This window comes from Eschrichtius robustus, chromosome 3, assembly GCF_028021215.1.
Source record: "Eschrichtius robustus isolate mEscRob2 chromosome 3, mEscRob2.pri, whole genome shotgun sequence".
Taxonomy (NCBI): domain Eukaryota; kingdom Metazoa; phylum Chordata; class Mammalia; order Artiodactyla; family Eschrichtiidae; genus Eschrichtius; species Eschrichtius robustus.
In genome coordinates, this window is record NC_090826.1 from 22,840,377 (window position 1) to 22,864,118 (window position 23,742).

General features: G+C 49.0%; 1 protein-coding gene across 1 annotated transcript in view; it reads left to right on the plus strand.

The window, feature by feature from the left end:
• Nucleotides 1-305: 305 nt before the first annotated feature.
• The window catches only part of OPRD1 (opioid receptor delta 1), a 34,378-nt gene continuing 10,941 nt past the window's right edge, over nucleotides 306-23,742 (plus strand). Inside the window, exon 1 of the mRNA XM_068537835.1 lies at nucleotides 306-520. Within this exon, the coding sequence (XP_068393936.1) occupies nucleotides 306-520 (215 nt within the window). The remainder of the gene's footprint in view (nucleotides 521-23,742) is intronic.

Consider the following 23,742-nt stretch of genomic DNA (forward strand, 5'->3'; position numbering starts at 1 on the left):
CCGGTCGCGGGCGCAGACTGGCTGCCGCCTCCGGGCCACGTGGTGTGCGCGGCGGGCGCGTCCGAGGAGCCCGCAGCTGTTCCTGGCTCAGAGCGGTCCGGGCTCGGAGAGCGGGCGGGAGCTGGGGGCCGGGCCGGTGCGGGCGGCGAGGCGGGCGGAGGGGGCGCGGAGGTAGCCGGGCGGTCCGGGCGCAGCAGCCGGCGGCGTCGGGGCCGCGGCCTCGTCCCTTGGCGCGCCGCTCGCACCGGGTTTCTGCGCCCAGGGCGCACGGCGGGCAGGGACGCGGCGCCGGCCGCCTGGCCGCCATGGAACCGGCCCCCTCCCCCGACGCCGAGCTGCGGTCCTCGCTCCTCGCCAACGCGTCGGACGCCTTCCCCAGCGCGGGCGCCAATGCGTCGGGGCCTCCGGCAGCACGGAGCGCCTCGTCCCTCGCCCTGGCTATCGCCATCACCGCGCTCTACTCGGCGGTGTGCGCCGTGGGGCTGCTGGGCAACTTGCTCGTCATGTTCGGCATCGTCCGGTGAGTGCGCTGCGGGCTGGTGCGTCGGGCTATGCCCCGGGGTGGGTGGGGACTACGGACCTGGGACCCTGACCTTAGACCCCGCGCTCCCGGGGCCTCCGCACTTCCTGAAGGGGGCGCCCGGGGCCCAGCGGAAAGACCACTTCCATCGCGAGGGGGACGCTTGCGCGCGCGCGCGCGCGCGTGTGTGTGTGTGTTTGTGCGCGCCCGCGTTTAACTAATAACATTTGATCATCTGTTGGCATCCCCTATTTCTGTATCAGTCTATGTGGGAAGTTTGGCGACAGTTGTGTGTCTGTCACAGTTTGTGAGTGCGTGATTTTGTTTGTGACAGTACAGATGTGTGTTTGGACCTCCAAAAACCTGGTAGGGGTGGGCAGAGGTGCCGGAAGTGCCATGGGCCTCTGGGGAGACAGCAGTGTGTGGGCTGACTACACAGGTGAGGGCACAGGAGCGCTTGTGTGTCTGCATCATGCCGAGGGGGCACTTACCAAGTCACACTTGGGGATCTTCTGCTGGGGTCCCAGTGTTGGTGTGTGTGCTTGTCTCACACTGTCAGTTTGTGATTCTCTCTGTAGGAGCACGTGACAGTGTGACTGTTGTTTCTTGTCAGACCCCTGAAACCCTCGGAGGAGGAGAGCATCCAGAGTGGCTTTGGACACTTGTGTTTGTGCACCTGTGTGTGCGTTTGTTAAGGGGTAGCCATGGTTTCTGGGTACGGTGGGCCAGCTAGTCGCTCTCTGCTTCCTTCCCCAGTGGCCCTCTGGTCCTGAGCTCTGGACGTGATTCAGAGAGACCTCAGATCCTCCTCACAAATGCTCCCTCTCACCTTCTCCTCCTCTCCTCGAACAGTCTTTTGTTTTCTGGAAAAGACAAAAGTGATTTGTTTGGGCTGGAGTGGAGTTTGTACTTTCATCTGAGGAAGTGAAGTTCGCTTCTTGGTATCGATGTTCAGTGCGGGGACCTTCTCAGAGAGTCTAAAACATCATTGTCTTGCCCAAAAGCAGCCTTCCTGACCCAGCTCTGCCAGTGCAGACACTGGCAAAAGGAATTGAAAGGAAACTCCTATCCTTATAACAACAAAGATGCACTGGTATTTACTGTTAGTCGGAAATGGGTCATGCACGGTGGTTGATCAAGAGTACAACCCTAAACTTCTCTGGGCTCTGGTGTCACCAAGCCGGGCAGAAGGCAGAGGGCAGATTGTGGATTCTGAGGTGGGAGATGTGAACTGTGGTCTTGGCCCAGTCGCTGACGCCTATCACACTGGGGGCCCATTCCCCCTGCCCCACCAACTGCCCCATCTGCCTCAGTTTCCCTGTCTGAGGGATAGGGACCCAATCTCCTCAGTTGGGAGTATGAATTCCAGAGTATGGGGTCTCTGCCGGGCAGGGTGCAGTATACTGGAGCGTTGCGTGGGTGTGTGGGTGTTGAGGGAGCTTTGGCGTCGATGACTCCAGGGGAAGCTTTGCTCCCCCAGGAAGAGTGGAGGGCACAAGAATGTCCTGTGCTTTCAGTGACTCATCACCAGCCACCGTGGGAAAATTCCCCCAAGCACAGGCAGGATTGATCTTTGCTTTCCATTTTTGTCGGTGATTCTCCCCACTTTACCTTCAGAAGTCGTGTGGCCTGTAGACTTGGGTCAACCTGAGTGTTAATCCCAGTCACGAACTGGCTCTGTGACTTGGATAAAACACTTAGTCTCTTTGAGCCTCAGTTTCTTCATCTATAGAATGGGGGAATAATAAAAGCTTCTTCGACAGGGTTTTTGTGAGGTGTCACTGAGCGAGCATATATAATGCAGCTGCCGTGGTGCCTGGACCCAATAAGTGGAAGCTGTGTGTACGATGCGGATGAGTAACCTTCCAGATTCTTCAGAATCCAGTGCCTACGACAGAGGAGAGTGAGGGGGCGCTTGTCCTAAGGTGGGCCTGGGAATAGCTCTGATTCAGGGAGTCCCAGGTTCCTGGCACTCGCGCTCTCTAGGGGGGCTCTAAGTGCTCTGATCTGGGGAAAGCTGAGTGTCAGTGTGTTCGGTCCCATCTCCAGTCTCTTTCCTGGGGCCTCTGGCTGGTGGGCTGATGAGCACAGCTCCCCCACTACCACTGAGCCAGGGGAGGGCCTCTCACTTCTGAGGGTCCACTCAGGGCAGGCCCTGGGCTCTGCCTGCTAGGGTACTCCAACCAAGCTTCCCAAAATCACATTGTCAAATGCATCTTGGAAGCAGCATAGCTGGCCCCTCAGGTCCCTGTGTTGCTAAGACATTTCCTGGGCCAACCATCTATGTGATCACTGTATCTCTGGGCTCGACTGATTTAATCCTCACCTACAACCCTGTGGGATAGGCCTTAGCATCCCCGTCATTGTCACCTCCATTCTACAGGTGAGGGATCTGCAGTTCAGAGGGAGGCAAGGTGGCCTGTTCCCCTTAGGTCCCACAGCTGGCTCCAGACCCAGAGTAGAACCCTGGTCTTGTCCAGAACTTTTTCCAGAGCTGCCTGGGATAGGGGACAAAGAATTGAATGGAAGGAGGGGGCAGAATCCTGTCCCTCCTCTTGTCCTAGGATTCTCAGAGAATGATGGAGACAAAAGGACGATGAGCCTACACATTATTCAGCACTCGTGTTTTAGGCTGCCGTCCTTGGGGAGGGGAATGACGGGCCCCTGCACTTAGTCCTTCCCCACTGAAAGGGAGGCTAGGGACAGGGCAGCTGCCTGGGGCTTGGCTTCTGCTGGTAAAATCCCAAGAGCAGTGCAGGGAGGGGAGCCAGGATGAAGAAAAGCCTCTGGTGTATCTGTGGTTCCCTGACACGCCATGCAGAGCCCAGCCCCACCGGTAAGTGAGTCAGTTGATTGGTTGAATGAATGAATGATTGAATGAATGAATTCTGCCTGTCAGTCCTGAGCTGAACCTATCTGGGGAGCAGGGGAAGGTTTGCAAAGGAAGATCCAGAGGACCATTGGGGCAGAAAAGCAGGGAGGTGTAGTGGCAGAGCTGGGGCCAGAAGCAGACGCATCAACGTGCAAATCCTGAGTTCAAAGCCACTTATTTGTTGTGTATTTGGACTAGTGACTTCACCTTTCGGAAGTTCATTTCTTCACCTGTAAAGTGGAAGTAACAGCAATGCATCTGGGGTTGTGGTGAGGATTAAATAACATGTTGTGTCAGCCTTTTAAGCCCTTTGAGAACAGGGAAGGGTCTCTGTGTGAAGGAATGAAAAGAATTAACTCATTCAAGAAAAATCCTATGGACGCACTGTGCTAGATGCTGAGATATGATGGTGGGGAAGAAAATCCACCGTCCCTGCCCTCGTGGAGCTCAGGTCTGGGAGAAATAGACATTCATCAACCAGCCATCCAACAGATTTAAGTTTGTAGCTGTGGTGAGGGCCGTGGAAGAGTATGAGGGAGCTGTGGGAGCCCATGATGCGGGGAGGGTCTCACCTGGTCTGGAAGTTCAGGGAAGGCCTCTGAGGAGCTGAAGGATGAGGAGGGGGTGACTAAGTAAAAAGGTGAGGGAAGAGCCTGTGACGGGAAGCCTGACATGGACGAGGGGCTGAAAAAACAGAACACAGGTATCTCAGAATCCCAGAGCACAAAGCACTCTCCGTTCCCTCCTACCCCCCCAACTCTGACCCTCTCCTTGATCCATGGACCCGCCCTAGAAGCCCACTCATCCTTCTGGATACATGAGAGGGGCCTCTGGGAATTGCACTCTGAGTAAACAGCCTATGGTTCCTGAGAGTTCCATGAAGTGTGAGCAGGAGTTCTGGGGATGTGTGGTCCCCAGGCAGACACTCCCTACCCCTGCAGGGTGAGTTCAGCCAGGGTGGTGACTTGGTGGGTCTTTAGAGCAGACACCCAACAACCCCTCCTTCTGGGTGCAGTCATACCCTGAGCAGGGCTGGCATCTCAGAGTTCCCATTGGCAGCCCTCTAGGCAGGGTGGAGTGTGAAGGGCTTAAGGACCCCCGCATCTCTGATGGGTGACCCCATCTTCCCTCCACATGGCTCAGAGCTTCCCAGTTTGCCTGTCCTGAATCCGGTAGGAGATTGGAGTCAATGCTTCTCCACCTGGTCTCTTGTCCGCCTGCCCTGTCTCCGGCCTCCACCTCTCCCTGACCCTGGTTTCGGCAGGTTTGCACCTTGCTGTGTCTCTCACCACCCCCATCACCCCCACTGGGCCTCCCTGCCTCTTACCAGCCCGGCCTGCCTCTTCATGACTCTGTTTCAGACTATGCGTTTCTCTGCCCCTTGAGCTCTTCCTGGTCTGGTGTCTCTTCTGACTCTTGTATCAAATGCCAGCTCTGCCACCTGCTAAGATCTTTAGCAGGTTGGATGGCCACTCTGCACCGCAGTTTCTCCATTTATAAAATGTGGATCGTAGCACCTGCCTCAGAGGCACCTTTGTCTTAAAGATGACAAGACGACGTTGGTAGAGCATCGTGTTTTCCCTCCCATCCCAGGTGACTGCAGCACAGAGCAGGGAGGGGAGGTTGGGCCTGGCAGCCTAGTGTGGGGTGGGGCCATGACAGGTGAGCAAGGGTTCTGGGTGTCCCCTCTGTCTACTACCGAGGTGCCAGGGGTTGCTGGGACAAGTGCTCAGGGTGAGAGCTCTGAGTCCCCGTCCTGCTCTTGGGGACCCAGCGTGAAGCCCTTGTCTTCTCGTCTCCCTCCCCTCTCTTGTCCTGATTGGGGTCTGCGGACGCAGGGCTCCTGGGCCAGGAGAGATCCCAGTGAGGTGACACAGTGCAGTGGTGAAGGTCATGGCTGGGGGTCAGGTCATGCTGGTCTCCATCCCCGCTCGACCATGTCCCAGTGTTGTGGCTTTGGGCAAACAGCTTAACTCCCCTGAGCCCCGTTTCTGCATTTGCAAAATTGGGGTGATCAGGATAGGTTATTGGGAGCATTAAGTGAGATCATGAATGTGAAGGTCATAGCACAGCACCTGGCACATAGTAGGCCTTCAGTATGTGTCAAATGCCGAGATTAACAGGCACCCCTGCAGCTGCTCCAGGCAGGCAGAGCTGGTGGCTATGAGACCTGATTGTCTACACTTTCCACCTTGGGTCCTTTCCTGTTTCCTGCATCGTCTGCATGTTTACTCATTCAGCAAGCCTTTGCTGATGCTGACCCGTGGCAGGCCCGTCCAGCCTCAGCTCCCACTGCCCAGACTCTCAGCATAAGCCTCAGCATGGCCTCTGGCTTCTGATGTACCCCCCCAGGACCCCCTAGTTAGTTACAGCTCCAGGGACAATTGCAGCTTCCTGGAGCGGAGGGAGTGCAGGGGGGCACCTGACCCAGCCAGAGCAGGTGGTGTCTGTGCTGAGTCGTAAAGGGGGAGCAGTAGTTGGCTCCACAGAGAAGGGGGTGGTGCATTCCAGGCAGAGGGAACAGCACAAGCAAAGAAAGCTTCAGCAGATGATCGGATGGCAGAGCTGCAGAGGGCAGGGAAGTTCACCGTGGCAGAATGGAGAGAGCCAGGGGCTGGGCTGGCTGTGAGGCTGCAGAGGCCATAAGGACCAAAACAGGGAAGGCCTTGCAAACAGGTGTCCTCCTCACCGTGGTTGTCAGGAGCGCCTGCTATGTGCTGAGCTGCGGCCAGGCCCTGGGGCCAGTGATGCACCCACGGACCTTCCAGAATTCCTGGGGGAGGGTGCAAATATTAGAGGAAGTCCATGGACCAGCCCCAGGGAATTGGAGGGAGTCATTCTGGTGAGGGGGGGGTGGGGAGGGAGGACTGAGGAGGGGCCTGGAGTCCGGCCCAGCGTGGCTGTGTTAGGGGCCAGAGGCCGTGCTGTGGCTCGAGTTGTGAGACTAGACATGTTCTTGGGGCCCATGGTAAGGCTGCCATGCTGGGAAATGAAGGAGCTTTTGGTCACAGGCCATGGGGAAGAGGACTTTGGAGCAGTCTGTGCAGAATGGAGTTCAAGAGGACAAATTTGCTGTGGGTGGGCTTGGGGTGGATTGGAAGGGGTCAGCTCAGGGTGATGGAAGAGAGCTGGGTGACCTGGGACAGACCCCAGAAACCCTGGCCTTGGTTGTTCCTTTCTAAGCCGGAGCGCTGTGGGACCTGCAGAAGGCAGGAGGCTGGGCCGGATGAGCTCTGGCAAGGCGAGCAGGGAGGGCAGCAGCCCTGGATGGTGTCCCCAAGCCTCCTGGCCCTGCCCCGGGGCCTAGCTTCCCAGGTCTTGGGTTCATTTCCTGGGGAACATGTGTGACTCACAGACACACCGGGGAGAATCCAGAGGAGTCACTCCCGTGCTCCTGCCACGTGCCAGAGGCTCCTCCAAGCTGCATGACAGGCCTGCGAGGGTATGAGAGATGAGGGTGGGAAGGCTCCGAGGGAGACTCTCACAGCCAGAAGGGGGCACACCCAGGTCTTTCTGACTCCCAAACCCCTCCACGTCCACTCTGCCACTGCCATCCATGGGACACATGGGGAATGGAGGCGAGAGCTGGGGCTGTCTAGTTAGAGGAGGGAGGACCAGGGCTGGGGAGGAGGGCAGATTGCTGTCTGCAAACCTCCGAGGCCTCTGTGTGGGGTGACAGCACTTGGGAGCCTGGACATCAGAGCCAGACTGACCTGGGATCACATTTACTAAGAGAGTGAGCTTGGGAGATACATACATAACCTCTCTGAGCCTCAGTTTTCTCATCTGTGAAATGGGAGTAGCAATAGACCCTCATAGGGTGGTTATGAGAAGTTCATGAGGCTTCATGTGAAGGACTTCAGTACAGAGCCAGGAACTTGGTAAGTATTCTATAAACATTTTCTATTATTATGTCTATTTAGAAGAGGAGTGAGACTTGCTTCTCACTCATTTGATCGACATTTATCGAGCCCCAGAGGAACTAGACTTATTGGGTGGATGCTAAAGGGAAACTTTGTCAGCTCAATACTAGACATTTTTTTTTACAATAAACACAGTAACATAAGTCACCATAAGTAACACTGTAGTTATTTCAGAAAATACTGAGACGATTAAGCAGAGACAAACATTACCCATAATCCTACCATAAAGAGAAAAGCTTTGTCATTTTGGTGTATTTCCTTCCCATCTCTTTCTGTGTCTCTCGCTCTGTGTTTGTTTGTGTGTGTGTGTGTGTGTGTGTGTGTGTGTGTGTGTTTTAATGACATCTGTATCATACTATATTGAAATAATGATCACATCATATATAATATTTTGTAAGCTGCCTTTTCACGTACCATTATGCGTGTATTCTCATGTTATCAAACATTCTTTGAAGACATGATTTTTGACGGCTGCATTGTATGAATGTCTTCTATATGGGGGGACTTACATCGTTTCCCATATTATGCCAGTCTAAATAATGTGTCTGTGAACATTCTTGAACCCATATGTTTGTGCACATCTCATATTATTTCTAGAATAAATTTTCTAATAGAGCTCTTCAGGAAGGTATGGGCTTCTGTGTAATATAGGGAGTTTCCCGTCCCTGAAGCTATGCAAGAGGGCACTGGCAAACCATTGTGTGGAGGTTTGGCACTGGAGATTTGGGTGGAGAAAAGATAGACATACATAATTTCAGGCTCCTTTCCCCACAGCTGAGACTGGAGGAAGAATGCTTCTCAGATTCTGTGATCTCAGATTTCCCTTCTCCCCTTCCTGGCGGATGATGCCTGAACTTTAGAGGACGGGGGCTGTGCAAGGGCAAGGCATGATTTCATTAACCTCGGAGTCCTGGGACCTCGAAATCTAATTGGCTACCCAGACATCATAACATGCACAGGAAGAGGGATAATCGTGGCGTAGAGCAGAAAGCCCGGCTTAAATTAGCAATTTACCATCTTGCAGGCTACAGAGGCCCCATTACCAGCTGTGCGGCATGGGGTGGGGTGGGGTGGGGTGTCTGGGTCGTGTTCTATTGATTTAGAGCTCCCAGTCCAGCTGCAGAAATCAGCAGCTTTGTCTCTGGCCGGGGTGGGTGTGTGCAGCAAGAATTTTTTCTCCTGTAGCTTCCCAAGTCTTTCTTGATCAGTGGAAGGAACTCAAACTTCAGAGTCCTGTGAGGTCAAAGAGTCCCATTCAATAAACATGACACAGGGAGAGGTAGAAATGGCCTCACTCCCCTCCCCTGCCGAAGTAACCTTTTCACCAGGGCGTAGAATTTTGAATCACGGATGATTGTTCTCCTTATTGCACATTTATTTTGTGCCAGACACTCTGCTTAGAGATGTATATATATTATCCTGTTTAATCCTCACAGACCTCTATTAGGTGAGTGCAGTTGCCCCCATTTTCTAGATGAGGAAACTCGAGGCTCAGAGGATGTTTGATATAACATCCTCAAAGTCCTAGAGTCGGATTGAAGTCAGGTCATTCTGATCGCAGAGTCTGCACTTTTTTTTTTTTTTAAATTGAAGTATAGTTGATTTACAATGTTGTGTTAATTTCTGCTGTACAGCAAAGTGATTCAGTTATACATATATATACATTCTTTTTAATATTCTTTTCCATTATGGTTTATCTCAGGATATTGAATGTAGTTCCCTGTACTATACAGTAGGACCTTGTTGTTTATCCATTCTATATATAATAGTTTGCATCTGCTAATCCCAAACTCCCAATCCATCCCTCCCCCACCCCCCTCCTCCTTGGCAACCACAGGTCTGTTCCTTATGTCTGTGAGTCTGTTTCTTTTTTTTGGGGGGGGGGGGTGGTATCGTTGTTTTACAATGTTGTGTTAGTTTCTACCGTACAGGGAAGTGGAGTTCCCTGTGCTATACAGCATGTTCTTATTAGTTCTCTATTTTATACATATTAGTGTATATATGTCGATCCCAATCTCCCAATTCATCACACCACCCACCCCACACCCCCCACTTTCCCCCCTTGGTGTCCATATGTTTGTTCTCTGCATCTGTGTCTCTATTTCTGCCTTGCAAACTGGTTCATCTGTACCATTTTTCTAGATTCCATATATATGCATTAATATACGATATTTGTTTTTCTCTTTCTGACTTACTTCACTCTGTATGACAGTCTCTAGGTCCATCCACGTCTCTACAAATGACCCAATTTCGTTCCTTTTTATGGCTGAGTAATATTCCATTGTATATATGTACCACATCTTCTTTATCCATTCGTCTGTAGATGGGCATTTAGGTTGCTTCCATGACCTGGCTATTGTAAATAGTGCTGCAGTGAAATTTGGGGTGCATGTGTCTTTTTGAATTATGGTTTTCTCTGGGTAAATGCCCAGTAGTGGGATTGCTGGGTCATATGGTAATTCTATTTTTAGTTTTTTAAGGAACCTCCATACTGTTCTCCATAGTGGCTGTATCAATTTACATTCCCACCAACAGTGCAAGAGGGTTCCCTTTTCTCCACACCCTCTCCAGCATTTATTGTTTGTAGATTTACTGATGATGCCCATTCTAACCGGTGTGAGGTGATAACCTCATTGCAGTTTTGATTTGCATTTCTCTAATAATTAGTGATGTTGAGCAGCTTTTCCTGTGCCTCTTGGCCATCTGTATGTCTTCTTTGGATAAATGTCTATTTAGGTCCTCTGCCCATTTTTTGACTAGGTTGTTGGTTTTTTTTTAATATAGAGCTGCATGAGCTGTTTATATATTTTGGAGATTAACCCTTTGTCCATTGATTCGTTTGCAGATATTTTCTCCCATTCTGAGGGTTGTTCTAGTTCCATAAAAAATGCCATGGTAATTTGATAGGGAATGCATTGAATCTGTAGATTGCTTTGGGTAGTATAGTCATTTTCACAATATTGATTCTTCCAATCCATGAACATGGTATATCTCTCCATCTGTTTGTGTCATCTTTGATTTCTTTTATCAGTGTCTTATAGTTTTCTGAGTACAGGTCTTTTACCTCCTTAGGTAGGTTTATTCCTAGATATTTTATTCTTTTTGTTGCAGTGGTGAATGGAATTGTTTCCTTAATTTCTCTTTCTGATCTTTTGTTGTTAGTGTATAAGAATGCAAGAGATTTCTGTGCATTAATTTTGTATCCTGCAACTTTACGAAATCCATTGATTAGCTCTAGTAGTTTTCTGGTGGCATCTTCAGGATTTTCTGTGTATAGTATCATGTGAGTCTGTTTCATAGATGGGTTCATTTGTGTCATATTTTAGATTCTACATATAAGTGATATCATATGGTATTTGTCTTTCTCTCTCTGACTTACTTCACTTAGTATGATAATCTCTAGTTGCACCCATGTTGCTGCAAGTGGCATTATTTCATTCTTTTTTGTGGCTGAGTAGTATTCCATTGTATTTATGTACCACGTCTTCTTTATCCATTCATCTGTCGATGGGCGTTTAGGTTGTTTCTATGTCTTGGCTGGCTATTGTGAATAGCACTTTTAACCATTGCCCTGTCCTCTGCCATCTTGTATATCAAGTTCAGCCCCTCTGATTTACAAATGAATAAACTGGGGCCTGGAGAAGTTCTGTGTCTTTTGAGTCAATGGCCAAGGCAGGACTGGAACTTGCTTTTCCTAACCCCTTGCCTCCTCTTGCATCTGTTTCCATGCTTGGGATTACCTGGGCTAAGGGAGAGCCAAAGGGTGACTGGGAACAGGAGTAGCTGGGAGCATGAGACATTAGTTCCTACACAGGGCAGTCCAACTTGGGGGCAACTGACAACACCTAAGAGGCGCAAAGAACCCAAGTTCCCCGGGGCAAGGCCAGCAGCTAGTGAAGCAGCCATATCCTTCAGAGACTGGATTCAAATCCAGGTCTGCTTCTTGCTGGCTTTCCACCCTTGGGCTCACCTCGCAGAGCCTGTTTTCTTATCTGTGAAATAGGGATGATAGAAAAACATCTACATTGTAGGTAAACATACATTCAGCAACTCCTTGTAAGTATCAGGCAGAGTTCTAGGTGCTAGGTATGCAACAATGATCAAGACACAGTCCCTGTCCTCATGGAGCTGACATTCTAGTGGGGAAAAGATAGACAATAAAGAAATAGATGTAAGGCCAATGCTATAGGCAACGAAGTCAACTAAAACAGGCACGGTGAGAGAGAGTGGTGGGGCTGCAGATGTAGATGGGGAGGTTGGGGAGGAGGAGACAATTGAGCAGAGGCCACTTGCTAGGAGGAAGTGTTTTAGCAGGGGGAACAGTGAGGGCAAAGGTTAAGGGAGATGATGTATGGCCTTAGCACAGGGCCTGGCCCATAACAGGAAGTTGTTGGTGATAATGATGCCTTTTGGCTGGTTGCCTAGGACTTGGGAACAGGGGCAAGGATTAAGCCAAGGGAAAGAAACTGCTTCTCCCGGCCAGGCCAGATGCCCCTGCAGGACAGATGGAGGTAATTTGTTTCCCTTGGTTACAAAAACTCATCTTCCTGAAGTGCTAGGAAATGCCCCACATCTAGTGATTTTCCATTCCTCCCAGTGAAGAGGGAGCAGAGCCCACACGTGGTCAGAGGGCTGTCCTGCTGGGAGGGGCAGGTGGCCACAAGACGCTTCCTCCACAGTCTCAGGGCCTGGTCATCCCAGGTACGAGAGAGGTCAACAGCAAAGAATGGCATATTGACTTGTCGGACTTAACACCAAAAATAGCACTGCTGACCTTTCTTGAGGGCTGACAAGGTGGGCAGCTCTGTGCCGAGCGCCTCACATAAATGATCTCATTTAATTCTCCCAGTTCTTTGAGCTTGGTACCATGTTTCTCTCCATTTGACAGATGAGGCCACTGAGGCTCAGAGGTGATAATTCACTTGCCGAGGGCCACAATGGGTAAATGGCAGAATCAGCCTTGAACCGAGGCACCTTGATTCCCGGAGCCCACTCATGCAGTGTCCAAGAAGGAACGTCCATGAAGAAGGTCGAACCCATGATACCCTCTGATCCCAAATGTGGAAAAATGACTTTTTCATACAGCCAGGGATTGGGAGAGGCCATGGAGCAGGATTGATGTATAGTTATTAAAATACTGAATTATTAATAAATAAAACAAAAGTGAAACTCTATTGTGTGTCAGGCAGAAGGAAGTATAAGTAATGCCCAGCATGGCCAAAGGCCTAGAGGTGGGAAGCCTGGGCTTTTGGGAACACATGACTTTAGACCGTGGTTCTGTCCACACTGTGGTTCTGGACAAGCACCTCTTCTCTTTGGGCTATAGGTTCCTTCTGTGAACAAAATGGGAATGTATTGATGCCCGCTTTTCCCGGTGGGTGTGAGTCAAAGGAGAGAATGTGTGTGAAGCGGTCTGAACGGGGCCTGCCTTGCCCATTGTCCTCAAGGAGTGGCCCTGGTGGGTGAGGCGTGGGGCTGGGGGTGTGTGTGTGTGGGAGGGTACAGATTAGGCAAACTGTAGCATCCATATAAGGTCACTAAGAATGAAAAACTTGAGGGCAATTTTTTACATGGAATTATGGGATTGGGACATTTACTTGGCAATGGTAAGTACTCAAAATAATTAAGAATTCACCAATGACAACTGTGGCAAAAATGAGCGTGCGTTATTTTCTTTTTTTAAATACATTTATTTATTTATGTATTTATTTTTGGCTGCATTGGGTCTTCGTTGCTGTACGGGCTTTCTCTAGTTGCGGAGAGTGGGGGCTACTCTTCGTTGCGGTGTGAGGGCTTCTCATTGCGGTGGCTTCTCATATTGCAGAGCACGGGCTCTAGGCACATGGGCTTCAGTAGATTTTTTGTTTGTTTTTTTTTTACCTTTTTTAAATATAAAAGTTTTATTGAGATATAATTCACATACCATACAATTCACCCATTTAAAGTATAGCAACAGAGTTGTGTAACCATCATCACAACCAATTTTAGTACATTTTCATCACCTCAAAAAGAAACCCCATAACCACGAATAGTCACTCCCTTACCACGCCCTGCCCCAGGCCTGGGTAACCACCAATCTACTTTCTGTCTCTATAGGTTTGCCAAATCTGGACATTTAATATAAATGAAATCATACAATATGTTGGGCTTCAGTAGTTTTGGCACGTGGGCTCAGTAGTTGTGGCTCGTGGGCTGTAGAGCGCAGGCTCAGTAGTTGTGGCGCACGGGCTTAGTTGCTCCACGGCATGTGGGATCTTCCCGGACCAGGGCTCGAACCTGTGTCCCCCGCACTGGCAGGCGGATTCTTAATCACTGTGCCACTAGGGAAGTCCCAAGCATCTGTTTTGGCCATATTACAATGCTCCATACAGGAGACCGTCCATGCAAAATCTCACTTAATCTTCACGACACTTCTGTGAGGTAGGAACCATCTGCCTGTTTTACAGATGAAGAAGCTGAGGCTCAGGGATATAAGACTTTTGCCCAAGGACACCAAGGTTAGTAAGTGATTGCAGGGCCTGCCCTCTCCATTTGATCACGCTGCCTCTCATCACACTGGACCCCTGAAACAACCCAGCGTGGTGGCGGTTGTCATTGTCCTTTTCCGGGTGAGGAGATGGTGCGGCTTCCTGGCACCATCCTTAGCCTAGAGCATGGCTTTCGGGTCTGTATCAGTCAAGGTCCTACCAGAAAAGCAAAAAGACCAGTAAGATATATTTTGAGGAATTGGCTGATGCAATTGTGGGGTCTGGCTAGGCAAGTCTGAAATTTGTAGGGCGGGCTGGCAGGCTGGCAACTCTCAGGCAAGAGCTGATGCTGCGGTCGACAGGAGGAATTTCTTCTTCCTCTGGGAAACCTCAGTTTTGCTCTTAAGGCAGACCCTCATTATCATGGATAATCTCCTTAAAGTCAACTGACTGCAGATGTTAATGACATCTACAACATCCCTTCACAGCAACACCTCGATTAGTGTTTTATTAAATAACTGGGTACTATAGCCCAGCCACTTTGACACATAAAATGAATTACCATCACAGGGTCAGACAGACCTGGGCTTGAGTCCTGGTCCTACAACCTATAGGCTGTGTGACCTTGGGCAAGTTTATCTGCCTCTCTGAGCCTCAGAGTCCCCTTGTCTGCCAAATGCAGTGATAGTGCTTACTACCGTCATTTGTTGTGAGGATTAAGTGCAATGATGTAAATCAAGTACCTTCATCCAGTGCCTGTCATATAGGAAAAGGGGAGACACAAACATTGATGGTCTTGAAATGGGTGTTTTCTGGTTGTAGTGTAATTGCTTGTTCCTGTGTTTGACGTCCATTTTACACTGGTGGCTCCTGGAGGGCAGGAACTGCATCCCCTTCATCTCCTATCCTGTTTCCTAGCTCAATCCCTGACTCTGAGGAGGCATCACTGAGTGTTTCTTAAATATCTAGTTGGCACTTTGTTAATGAAATTCCCTCTGTGGGGTTCTTGGGATCTATAATAAAAATCCCCCAACTACAAGAGGGAAAGAAGACATGTAGGAACCTCAGGCCTCTGTTTCCTCTAGAGAAACCCCTTACTTTTCGGCTTAGTAAGTCTTTCCTCCAGGGAGCCTTCTTTGATGCCTCCTCTGTGTTCCCACAGTGTCCTGTGTGTCCCCCATCAGAGACCATATACTTTTCAAACCGCTGATCGCTCATTTCTCTCTCTCTCCCTGAATGAGGGGGTGTGGGGTGGAGCAAGCATCCTTTGTTTGTAGCTGGAGCCCCAGCCTAGGGTCTGACACTCATGCAGCATGTCAGTACGTGTTTGTAGGAGGGACGTCCTATTTCCAGAGACCCATGGGCCAACATGCCACCCTTAAGGAAATCTGCTTTCTCAGGGCTTCCGTTGGGTCTGGCTGCCCCATGCCCTGGTCCAGCCATCCTTATGCCGGAAGCAGAGCCAGGGTGATGGAGAAGAGCTTCTCTTCCCTGCATCCCACGAGCATGTTGTGGTTCTTGAACTGAACCGAACAAGGTGTCTGCCCTGTTTATTGCTGAGCGTGCCCTGGTCGGCCTCCCCACTCCTGTGCGGCTCAGGAGCTCTGTATAGCCGTGTTCCAGTCCTTAATCTTCTCTTGCGACACACTCGCTGGGTCTCGTTATAATTAACCACTTTCCTTCCTCAGGCTTTGCCAAAACTGAGATAGCCAATTCATTTCTGGCCTCTCGCCACTCCCGTGAAATGGTGGGCAGGGTTGTAGCTCCCAGCGCTTGCTGCCCAGCCCTGCTTGTTTTGCCAGCCAGAAGAGCAACCACCCTTTGTCTACAAATAGAGGGAGCCCCAGCTGGACCCTGGTTGGCTGGCAGTTGTTTTATTTAAACTGTTTCTCCCCCAGCGTGGGCAGAGCCTTTGGGATCACTGCTGTAGCTCTGCCTTGGTTTCTTCATTTGTAAAACAAAGGGGTTGAACTTGACAGACAGGGAGAAGATGGGGTAGAAGTCAGGACTCTGGGTTTTGGAGTCAACCCAGGCCTAACCTAGGCCCTGCCACTCGCAGCTGCGGGACTTTGGGTAAGTTACTTCATCCCTCTGAGCCTCAACATTGCTCACCTGTAAAATGGGGAGAATAATGCTCACCTCCTGTGATGGTTGTGTAGATTCAGTGGGATAGTGAACACCCATATGGCCCTTAGCAGGGCAGCTGGCGCATAGTAAATGCTCAGTAAATACTCTCATCAGCCATCTTTCCTTTCAGTGCCAACATTCTGTATTCCTGATGAAAAAAGTTGTTATGCTGGGAGAGCTGTGGAGTGGAGCAATTTCAGCAGACATTGCTTCTGTGTTTTAGGCCATGGCTGGCAAGATGATTAACCCCTCTGTATCAGTTTCCTAGGGCTGTCATAACAAATTACCATAAACTAGGTGGTTTAAGACAACAGAAATGTTTTCTTTATAGTTCGGAGGCTAGAAGTCTGAAATCAGCAGAGCCATGCTCCCTCTGAAGGCTCTGGGGAAGAATCATTCCTTGCCAAGCTTCTGGTGGTTGCCCGCAATCCTTGGTATCCCTTGAGCTTGCAGCTGTATCACTCCAATTTTTGCCTCTGTTTTCACATGGCCATGTCCCTCTGTGTGTGTCTCTGCATCATATTGGATTTAGGGCCCACCCTAATCTAGTATGACCACATCTTAATGAATTACATCCGCCAAGACCCTAATTCCAAATAAGGTCACATTCTGAGGTTCTAAGTAGACATGAATTTTGAGGGCAACTGTTCAACCCAGTACGCGCTCCAAGGCTCACCTTCCTCCTCTGTATGAAGATGATAATAGTAGCAATTTCATAAGGTTGTTGGAGTGATTAAATGAGATAATCTATGTAAATGTCATGGTAGGACACAGTAGAATACATCAGGCCTGTGTAAGCACTGAGTCAGTGTAGCTGCTGTGATGGAGATGGTGGCAAAGGTGATGACAGTAATGGGAACAGTTCCATCCATGGACCTACCCTACATTGGTTAATCACTGGACACAGGGACATAGAATGTAGGCCAGGGCCTTGTCAGGAATTCTGAAGCCTTGATAGGAGCCCCTGTTTCTTTTTGGCCTCAGCCACCTTGAACCCTCATCTGAGACTTAGCTCCTGGGAGGGCAGCTTGGAGAAGTAGAAAGACCTTGGGCTCTCAGAAGTCAGGGAAACCGATACCCTGTGTAACATTGCACACTTGTCTTTCCCTCTCCAGGCCTCAGTTTCCCTATCTGTAAAGTGGGAGAGGAGGTTTGAACTCAGTGTTAGATCAGAGCCTCTTCTAGTGTTGAAGTTCCAGCACAGGGCTGTGTGTCCCACCCCAATGGTAGTAGGTTACCAAGGGCCAGGAAAGGAGTCAGGAGCCTGGGACCCCAGGGCAGCTCATCAGGTGTCATTCTGGGCCCATTTTCCTCATCTGGACAAGAAGAGAAGCCACTATGATATGAGTGTGCCAGGCAGTGTGCTAGGGACATCGTAGGCATGAACTCATTCCACACTCACCACACCCTCGAGAAGTAGGATGCTTATACCCACTTCACAGAGGAGCATACAGAGGCTCAGAGAAGTTAGAACTCGCCCAAGGTCACACAGTGAGAGGTCGAGCTGGGGCTTAAATCTAGGTGTGTCTGGTGCCAAAGTCCATGCTACTCCTTGGCTGCGGTTTTACTGTATCAGTTTCCTAGAGCTGCCGTAACACATTACCACGAACTTAATGGCTTAAGACAACAGAAGTTTACCCTCTTACAGTTCTGGAGGCCAAAAGTCCAAATAGTGTATTCAGGGCTGCACTCCCTCTGAGGGCTCTTGGGGCGAATCCTTCCTTTCCTCTTCAGCTCCTGGTGGCGCCAGCAGTCCTTGGCTTGTGACTGCATCGCTCTTATCTCTAATCTCTGCTTCTATCTTCACATGGCCTTCTCTTCTCCCTGTGTGCTGTGTGTCTCTTACAAAGACACTTGTCATCAGAGTTAGGGCCCACCCATATAATCCAGGGTGGTCTCAAGATCCTTAACTTAATTACATATGTAAAGATCCTTTTTCCAAATAAGACCACGTTCACAGGTTCTGGGGGTTGGGACGTGGACCTGTTTTTTAGGGGCCATCATTCAACCCACTACAGTTATTAAAGCCTTGGTGGTGACGGTATCTGCTGGAGGTGCAGGGAGCGGGGAATTTCTGGAACGGCTTAGAAGTAGAAAGAGAGGGGGACTTCCCTGGTGGTCCAGTGGTTAAGACTCTGTGCTTCCACTGCAGGGGGTGCCGGTTTGATCCCTGGTCAGAGAACTAAGATCCTGCTTGCCACGTGGTGCAAATAAAAAAAGTAGGAGAGGAACAAAGTTGTGAGCTAGGGAGGCCAGTCTGGGGACCATGAGTGACAGGGGGTGTGGCTTAAGCTGGTGTTCCACCAGCAGTGATGTCAGTGAGGTAATAAATACGCAAAAACCACATCTGGAAAAAAAAAAGAAAAGAAAAACAAGTAAAAAAAGAAAAAAAAAAAAAGAACCCTCCCACCCACCCCCACCCTGCCACATCTGGGTATGGTGAATACAGCCAGCCATGGGGCGGAAACCTGAAAACGTGTCCACAGAGGCCACCCTTCCTGTTGTGACATGTGTCTACATTAATGACTTTGAGGTTATAGATCCCACAGAAAATGGATTTGGCCTCCCTTACTTGCCTGGAGAGATGGGACAAGGCCTGGCCTGAGTGCCTGTGATGTGATTTACCTGCATCATCTTGGGCCCTCCCTTAACCTAGAAGGTGGTATCATTTTTACTCAGAGAATCACACTCTTGAATGCATGAGGCCCAACTGAGATGAGGGCTCCAAAGAATGGCTACATGGCGTGAGAAGGCAGCTCACCAACCAGCCATACCCCTAACACATACTGAGCACTTGTACTAACTCAGGTCTCATCATAGCTGGGTGAAGTGTGTACCGTTTGTTTTTCTTTAATAAATTTATTTATTTTATTTATTTATTTTTGGCTGCATTGGGTTTTCGTTGTGGTGCACAGGCTTCTCATTGTGGTGGCTTCTCTCATTGTGGAGCACGGGCTCTAGGAGCGCGGGCTTCAGTAGTTGCGGCACACGGGCTCAGTAGTTGTGGCTCACGGGCTCTAGAGCGTAGGCTAGGTAGTTGTGGTGCACGGGCTTAGCTGCTCCGTGGCATGTGGGATCTTCCCAGACCAGGGATCGAGCCCGTGTTCCCTGCAATGGCAGGCGGATTCTCAACCACTGTGCCACCAGGGAAGCCCCTGTGTACTGTTAATATCTTTATTTTCCAACACGTGGAAGGGAGAAGGGTTAGGTTTAGATTCTGTGATTCTGTGAGCAGAACCAGGAAAAATGGTGCCAGGTGAGAAGGAGGCAGTTTTCAGCTCAAATAAAACGAAGAAGTTGTTATCCTGTGAGTGGTCCCAACAATAGGATGGACTGTGCCTACAGGTGGTGAGTTCCCTGTCTCTGGATATACTCAAGCAGAAGCTGCGTAGCCATTTGGAGTGCCACAGAGGGAATGCCCTCACTGTGAAGTTTCCTTCTATCTCTGAGATTCTAGGAATTTTCCCCAGGGAAACCATCAGATATCCGTGTGCACAAAGATGTTTATCACACTATTATTTATAATAACAAAAAAGCAGAGACAACCTACATGTCTTTTAAAGGGGGATTTCTTAAGTAACTATTTAGGAGCTTTAGTGTCTATAAGTGAGACTAGCTCTAGCCTGTAGTCTGTTTTTGTATGGTCCTTGGGCTAAAGATGGTTTTTACACTTTTAAAGGCTTGTAAAAAAAAAAGAAGAAGAACAAAAGCAAGAAACAGAAGAATATGCATCTAGGCCTGCCTATCAAATATTTAGGCCTACCAAGCCTAAACTATTTACTCTCTGGCTCTTTACAGAAAAAGCCTGTTGACCTCTAAACTAGAATAACAATCGGTCACCAAAAATTATATTAATTTGTATCTGTGGATATAGAAAGATGGTCACAGCATATTTTTGAGAAGAAAGAAACAGGTTATTTAATAATGTTAGAACCAGATCCCATTTATATAAAACAGGGCCTGTGTGTTTGCCTGTTGTCTGTTAATGATAGTCTGTACTATTGATGTTGGTTTTTAAATTTTCTTTATGAAGTGATTCTGTATTGTTTGGACCTTTTATAGTGAGCAGCTGTTATTTCTGAGATCTCACAAAACATTGGGGAGTTAATTTTATTCCACAAAACATTGGGGAATAAAATTAACTCTAAATGCTCCAGCAGTCCACGCTGTTTGGGACCAAATGAGTTTTGATCTAGGCTCAAGCATTTTGTTTGATTTGTTTCCTAAGGTGCCATAAGGTCGGTCAGACAGAGGGTTGGTGCTCTTAGCTTGTTGCTCTTGCTGTTATTGTTTTTAGGTCTCTTGCCCCGGCTTTGACCCCCATGAGCTCTTGTGCGTAAGAGGAAAAAAAAATACCCCTCAGTTTAGTTAAAAACAAATGAGCTGCTTTGGGTAAATGATCTGACAACATTTCCCTTTGCAGTGGCAGAGCTGAGTCACTGCAGATTCAGGGCAGACAGGGTCAGGCCCAGGTGTCCTTCAGGGGACCTGGGTTGGTCCAGGTTAAGGATAGAAGGGAGGAGGGGAGGAAGGGAGAGAGGGGGAGGCGGGAGGAAGAGCTGTCCTAATTTGTCCCAAAGCTCTTGGGTCTGTGACTGGGTACTTCCAAGAATCAGTGCTCCTGACTCTCTGTCCCACAGGGAGTCCTCCAGTAAACACTATGTCCTCTCTGCACAGCATGAAGGGGACACGGTTCCTGCCTGCAGCACGTCCCAGTCTAGTGTGGAGGACAGACACGTTGATGTTCATTCATTCAACAGATGTGTTTTTTTTGTTTGTTTTCTGTTTTTTTGGTTTTTTGGCCGCGCCTGTAGGATCTTAGTTCCCCGACCAGGGATTGAACCTGGGCCCCAGCAGTGAAAGCGCCCGGTCCTAACCACTGAACCGCCAGGGAATTTCCTAACAGATGTGTTTTGAGCACCTGCTCTGAGCTGGGCGCTGCTGGAAGTCCCAGGCACATAGTGGTGACCAAGACAATGCCACGCCTTCGGGACCTTATGTTTTCCTCGTCAAAGAGAATACGTGAGGGGCGCACAATTTGGGTCCTCGGGGGAGAAGCTGAAACTGAAGTCCAGAGCAAGGCACCGGGGTCTCGGGGAAGAGCACGGGGTTTGAATCTCCGCTCAGCCTCTGACTGCAACCGTGGACAAGTTCCTTTACTGCTCTCTATAAATCGGAAATGATAAATACTGTCTACTCTGTAGGGGTGCTAGGAAGATTAAATGATGTAAAATGCTTTCCCAGTGCCTGGCAAAGAGTCAATGTCCAACAAATGTCTATTATCCATTAAGAAAACAAAACACAGGTGTAAGAAGTACATAAAATCATGCCTGAGAAAGACCTGGCACGTAGTTGTTGTACCACAATACTGGTTGCCACCCCCTTGTGACCAGAGGTGTACGTTTTGTCCTGAATTGACCTCTTCTCCTTGCCCCACTGAGCCCCGTCGCGGTGACTGTGACATCGTTCTGATGTTTATAAGTCTGTCTCTCCCCGACCCTGCCTGGGCTGTGAGCAGATCTCCAAACCCTCGCAGGGTTGAGGAATGTGTGAAAACAGGCGAAGGCTCTGGAGGCAGCCCACCTCTGGACCAGTTCCCTCCCTTTGGTCCCGGCCTCCAGACTGGCCCCCTCCCCTTGGCCAACGTGTGATAAGCTAGCGCAGGTGGCAGGTGGCGGGGGGACAGTGAACCGTGACGTACAGACTCGAGTGCTTATAAGTGTGGGCTCTGGAAACCAAGTCTGAGTTTGAATGCTGCCATTGTCACTTCCTAGCCGCCTGTCTTTGTATGAGCCATCTAACTTAGCTCCTCTGTAGAACGGGGACGTTCCATGCATGGTCTTAACACTCAGGGTTGCAGTGAGGATGAAATGAAATCATGCATTCACTGCTTTTGGCATAGTGCCTGGTACATGAAAGAAAAGACAGAGAATATTGCTTAAAGAAAACAAACCACCCGCCCAAAGCTGTCAGACTAGTCCCATCAAGGCCCTGTACAAAGGAGAGACCGTTTCAGCCTTCTTCTGGGCACCAGGCATTAAGACGTCAGCACGCTGCCCTGGCTTTGCCTGGGGGAGGAAATTCTTACTAGGAGCTTCCTTGTCGGTTGAGAAGCCCAGCTGTCCAGAGACCCAGGAGCCTGTGTGGATTTAATGTGGCCCGGGTTGTGCGTCAGTCAGAGAACATGCCCGGTTGCCATCAAATTGAAGGAAAATGGTAGAGGTGGTTGTGTTCTTCCCTGCCAGGGGGGCTTGTTTGACAGATGATGGACTAGATTTAGGGCTCTGAAACCAACATGGTCGGCCACTTGGTGCTTCATATAAGGGTAGCCTCTGTGGGGTCTGAGAAGGATGGTTGGGAGCAAATTCCCCAGTGGCTATGGGATTCAAGATGAGCTTAAAGGGGATTTTGACCTAGAAAAAAACCAAAGAGCTTCCCAAGGCATTGCAGAGGCAGTAGAGTTCACCCCCAGGGTTAGGTCCAATCCATAGAGGATTGAATTCTATGAGAAAAAAAAGCAAAAAATATCAGGGGAAATAAACCCAAAAGGGCTGCTAATTCTTGTTTGTGTGCTGGCTAGTAAGCTAGACGCTTTCACATGTGTTGGCTCCTAAAAAGCATGATTACACTGAAATTACCAATGAGGGAAACAGCTTCAGAGAGGTGAAGTAATATATTCAAGATCACACAGCTAAGTATGTTGAGGAGCTAAGATCCGAGTGGCTCTAAAGGACTCCCTCACCAAACTCTCTAGCTTAGAAAACAGACACAGTGAGAGCACTTGATTATAGCCACAGCTTCTTTTTTTATAGCGGTACAATACACATAACATAAACTTTACCATTTTAACAGTTTTTAAGTGTACGGTTCACTGACGTTAAGTACATTCACACTGTTGTGCAGCCATCACCACCATCCATGTCCAGAACTTTTTTTTATCTTCTCAAACTGAGGCTCTGTACCCATTAAATAATAACTCCCCATTTCCCTCTTCCCCCAGCCCCTGGCAACCACCATCATTCTACTTTCTGCTGCTATGACTGACTAATCTAAGTACCTCATATGAGTGGAATCATAGAGGTTTTTGTCTTTTTGTGGGTGGCTTATTTCACTTGGCCCAATGTCCTTAAGGCTCATCTGTGTTGTAGCGTGTGTCAGAATTTCCTCCCTTTTTAAGGCTGAATAATGTTCCATTGAATGTATAGACCACATTTTGTTTATCCATTCATTCGTCAATGGGTACCTTTTGGTTATTGTGAATGATGCTACTTTGAACATGGGTGTACAGATATCTCTTCAAGACCCTACTTTTAATTCTTTTGGATATATACCTGGAAGTGGAATTGCTGGATCATATAGCAATTCTATTTTCAATTTTTTGAGTAATTGCCATGCTGTTTTTCACAGTGGCTGCACCATTGTACATTCACCCAACAGTGCACAAGGGTTCTAATTCCTTCACATCCTCATCAACAATTGTTATTTTCTGGTGTTTTTTTTTTAATAGTAGCCATCCTAAGTGGTATCTCATTGTGGTTTTGATTTGCATTTCTCTAATGATTAATGATGTTGAGTATCTTTTTTTTATAGCTTTTTAATATGATTTTTTAAAATTAATTAATTAATTTTATTTATTTATTTTTGGCTGCGGTGGGTCTTCGTTGCTGCTTGCAGGCTTTCTCTAGTTGTGGTGAGCGGGGGCTACTCTTCGTTGCAGTGCGCGGGCTTCTCATTGTGGTGGCTTCTCTTGTTGCGGAGCATGGGCTCTAGGCACGCGGGCTTCCGTAGTTGTGGCTCGTGGGCTCTAGAGCGCAGGTTCAGTAGTTGTGCCGC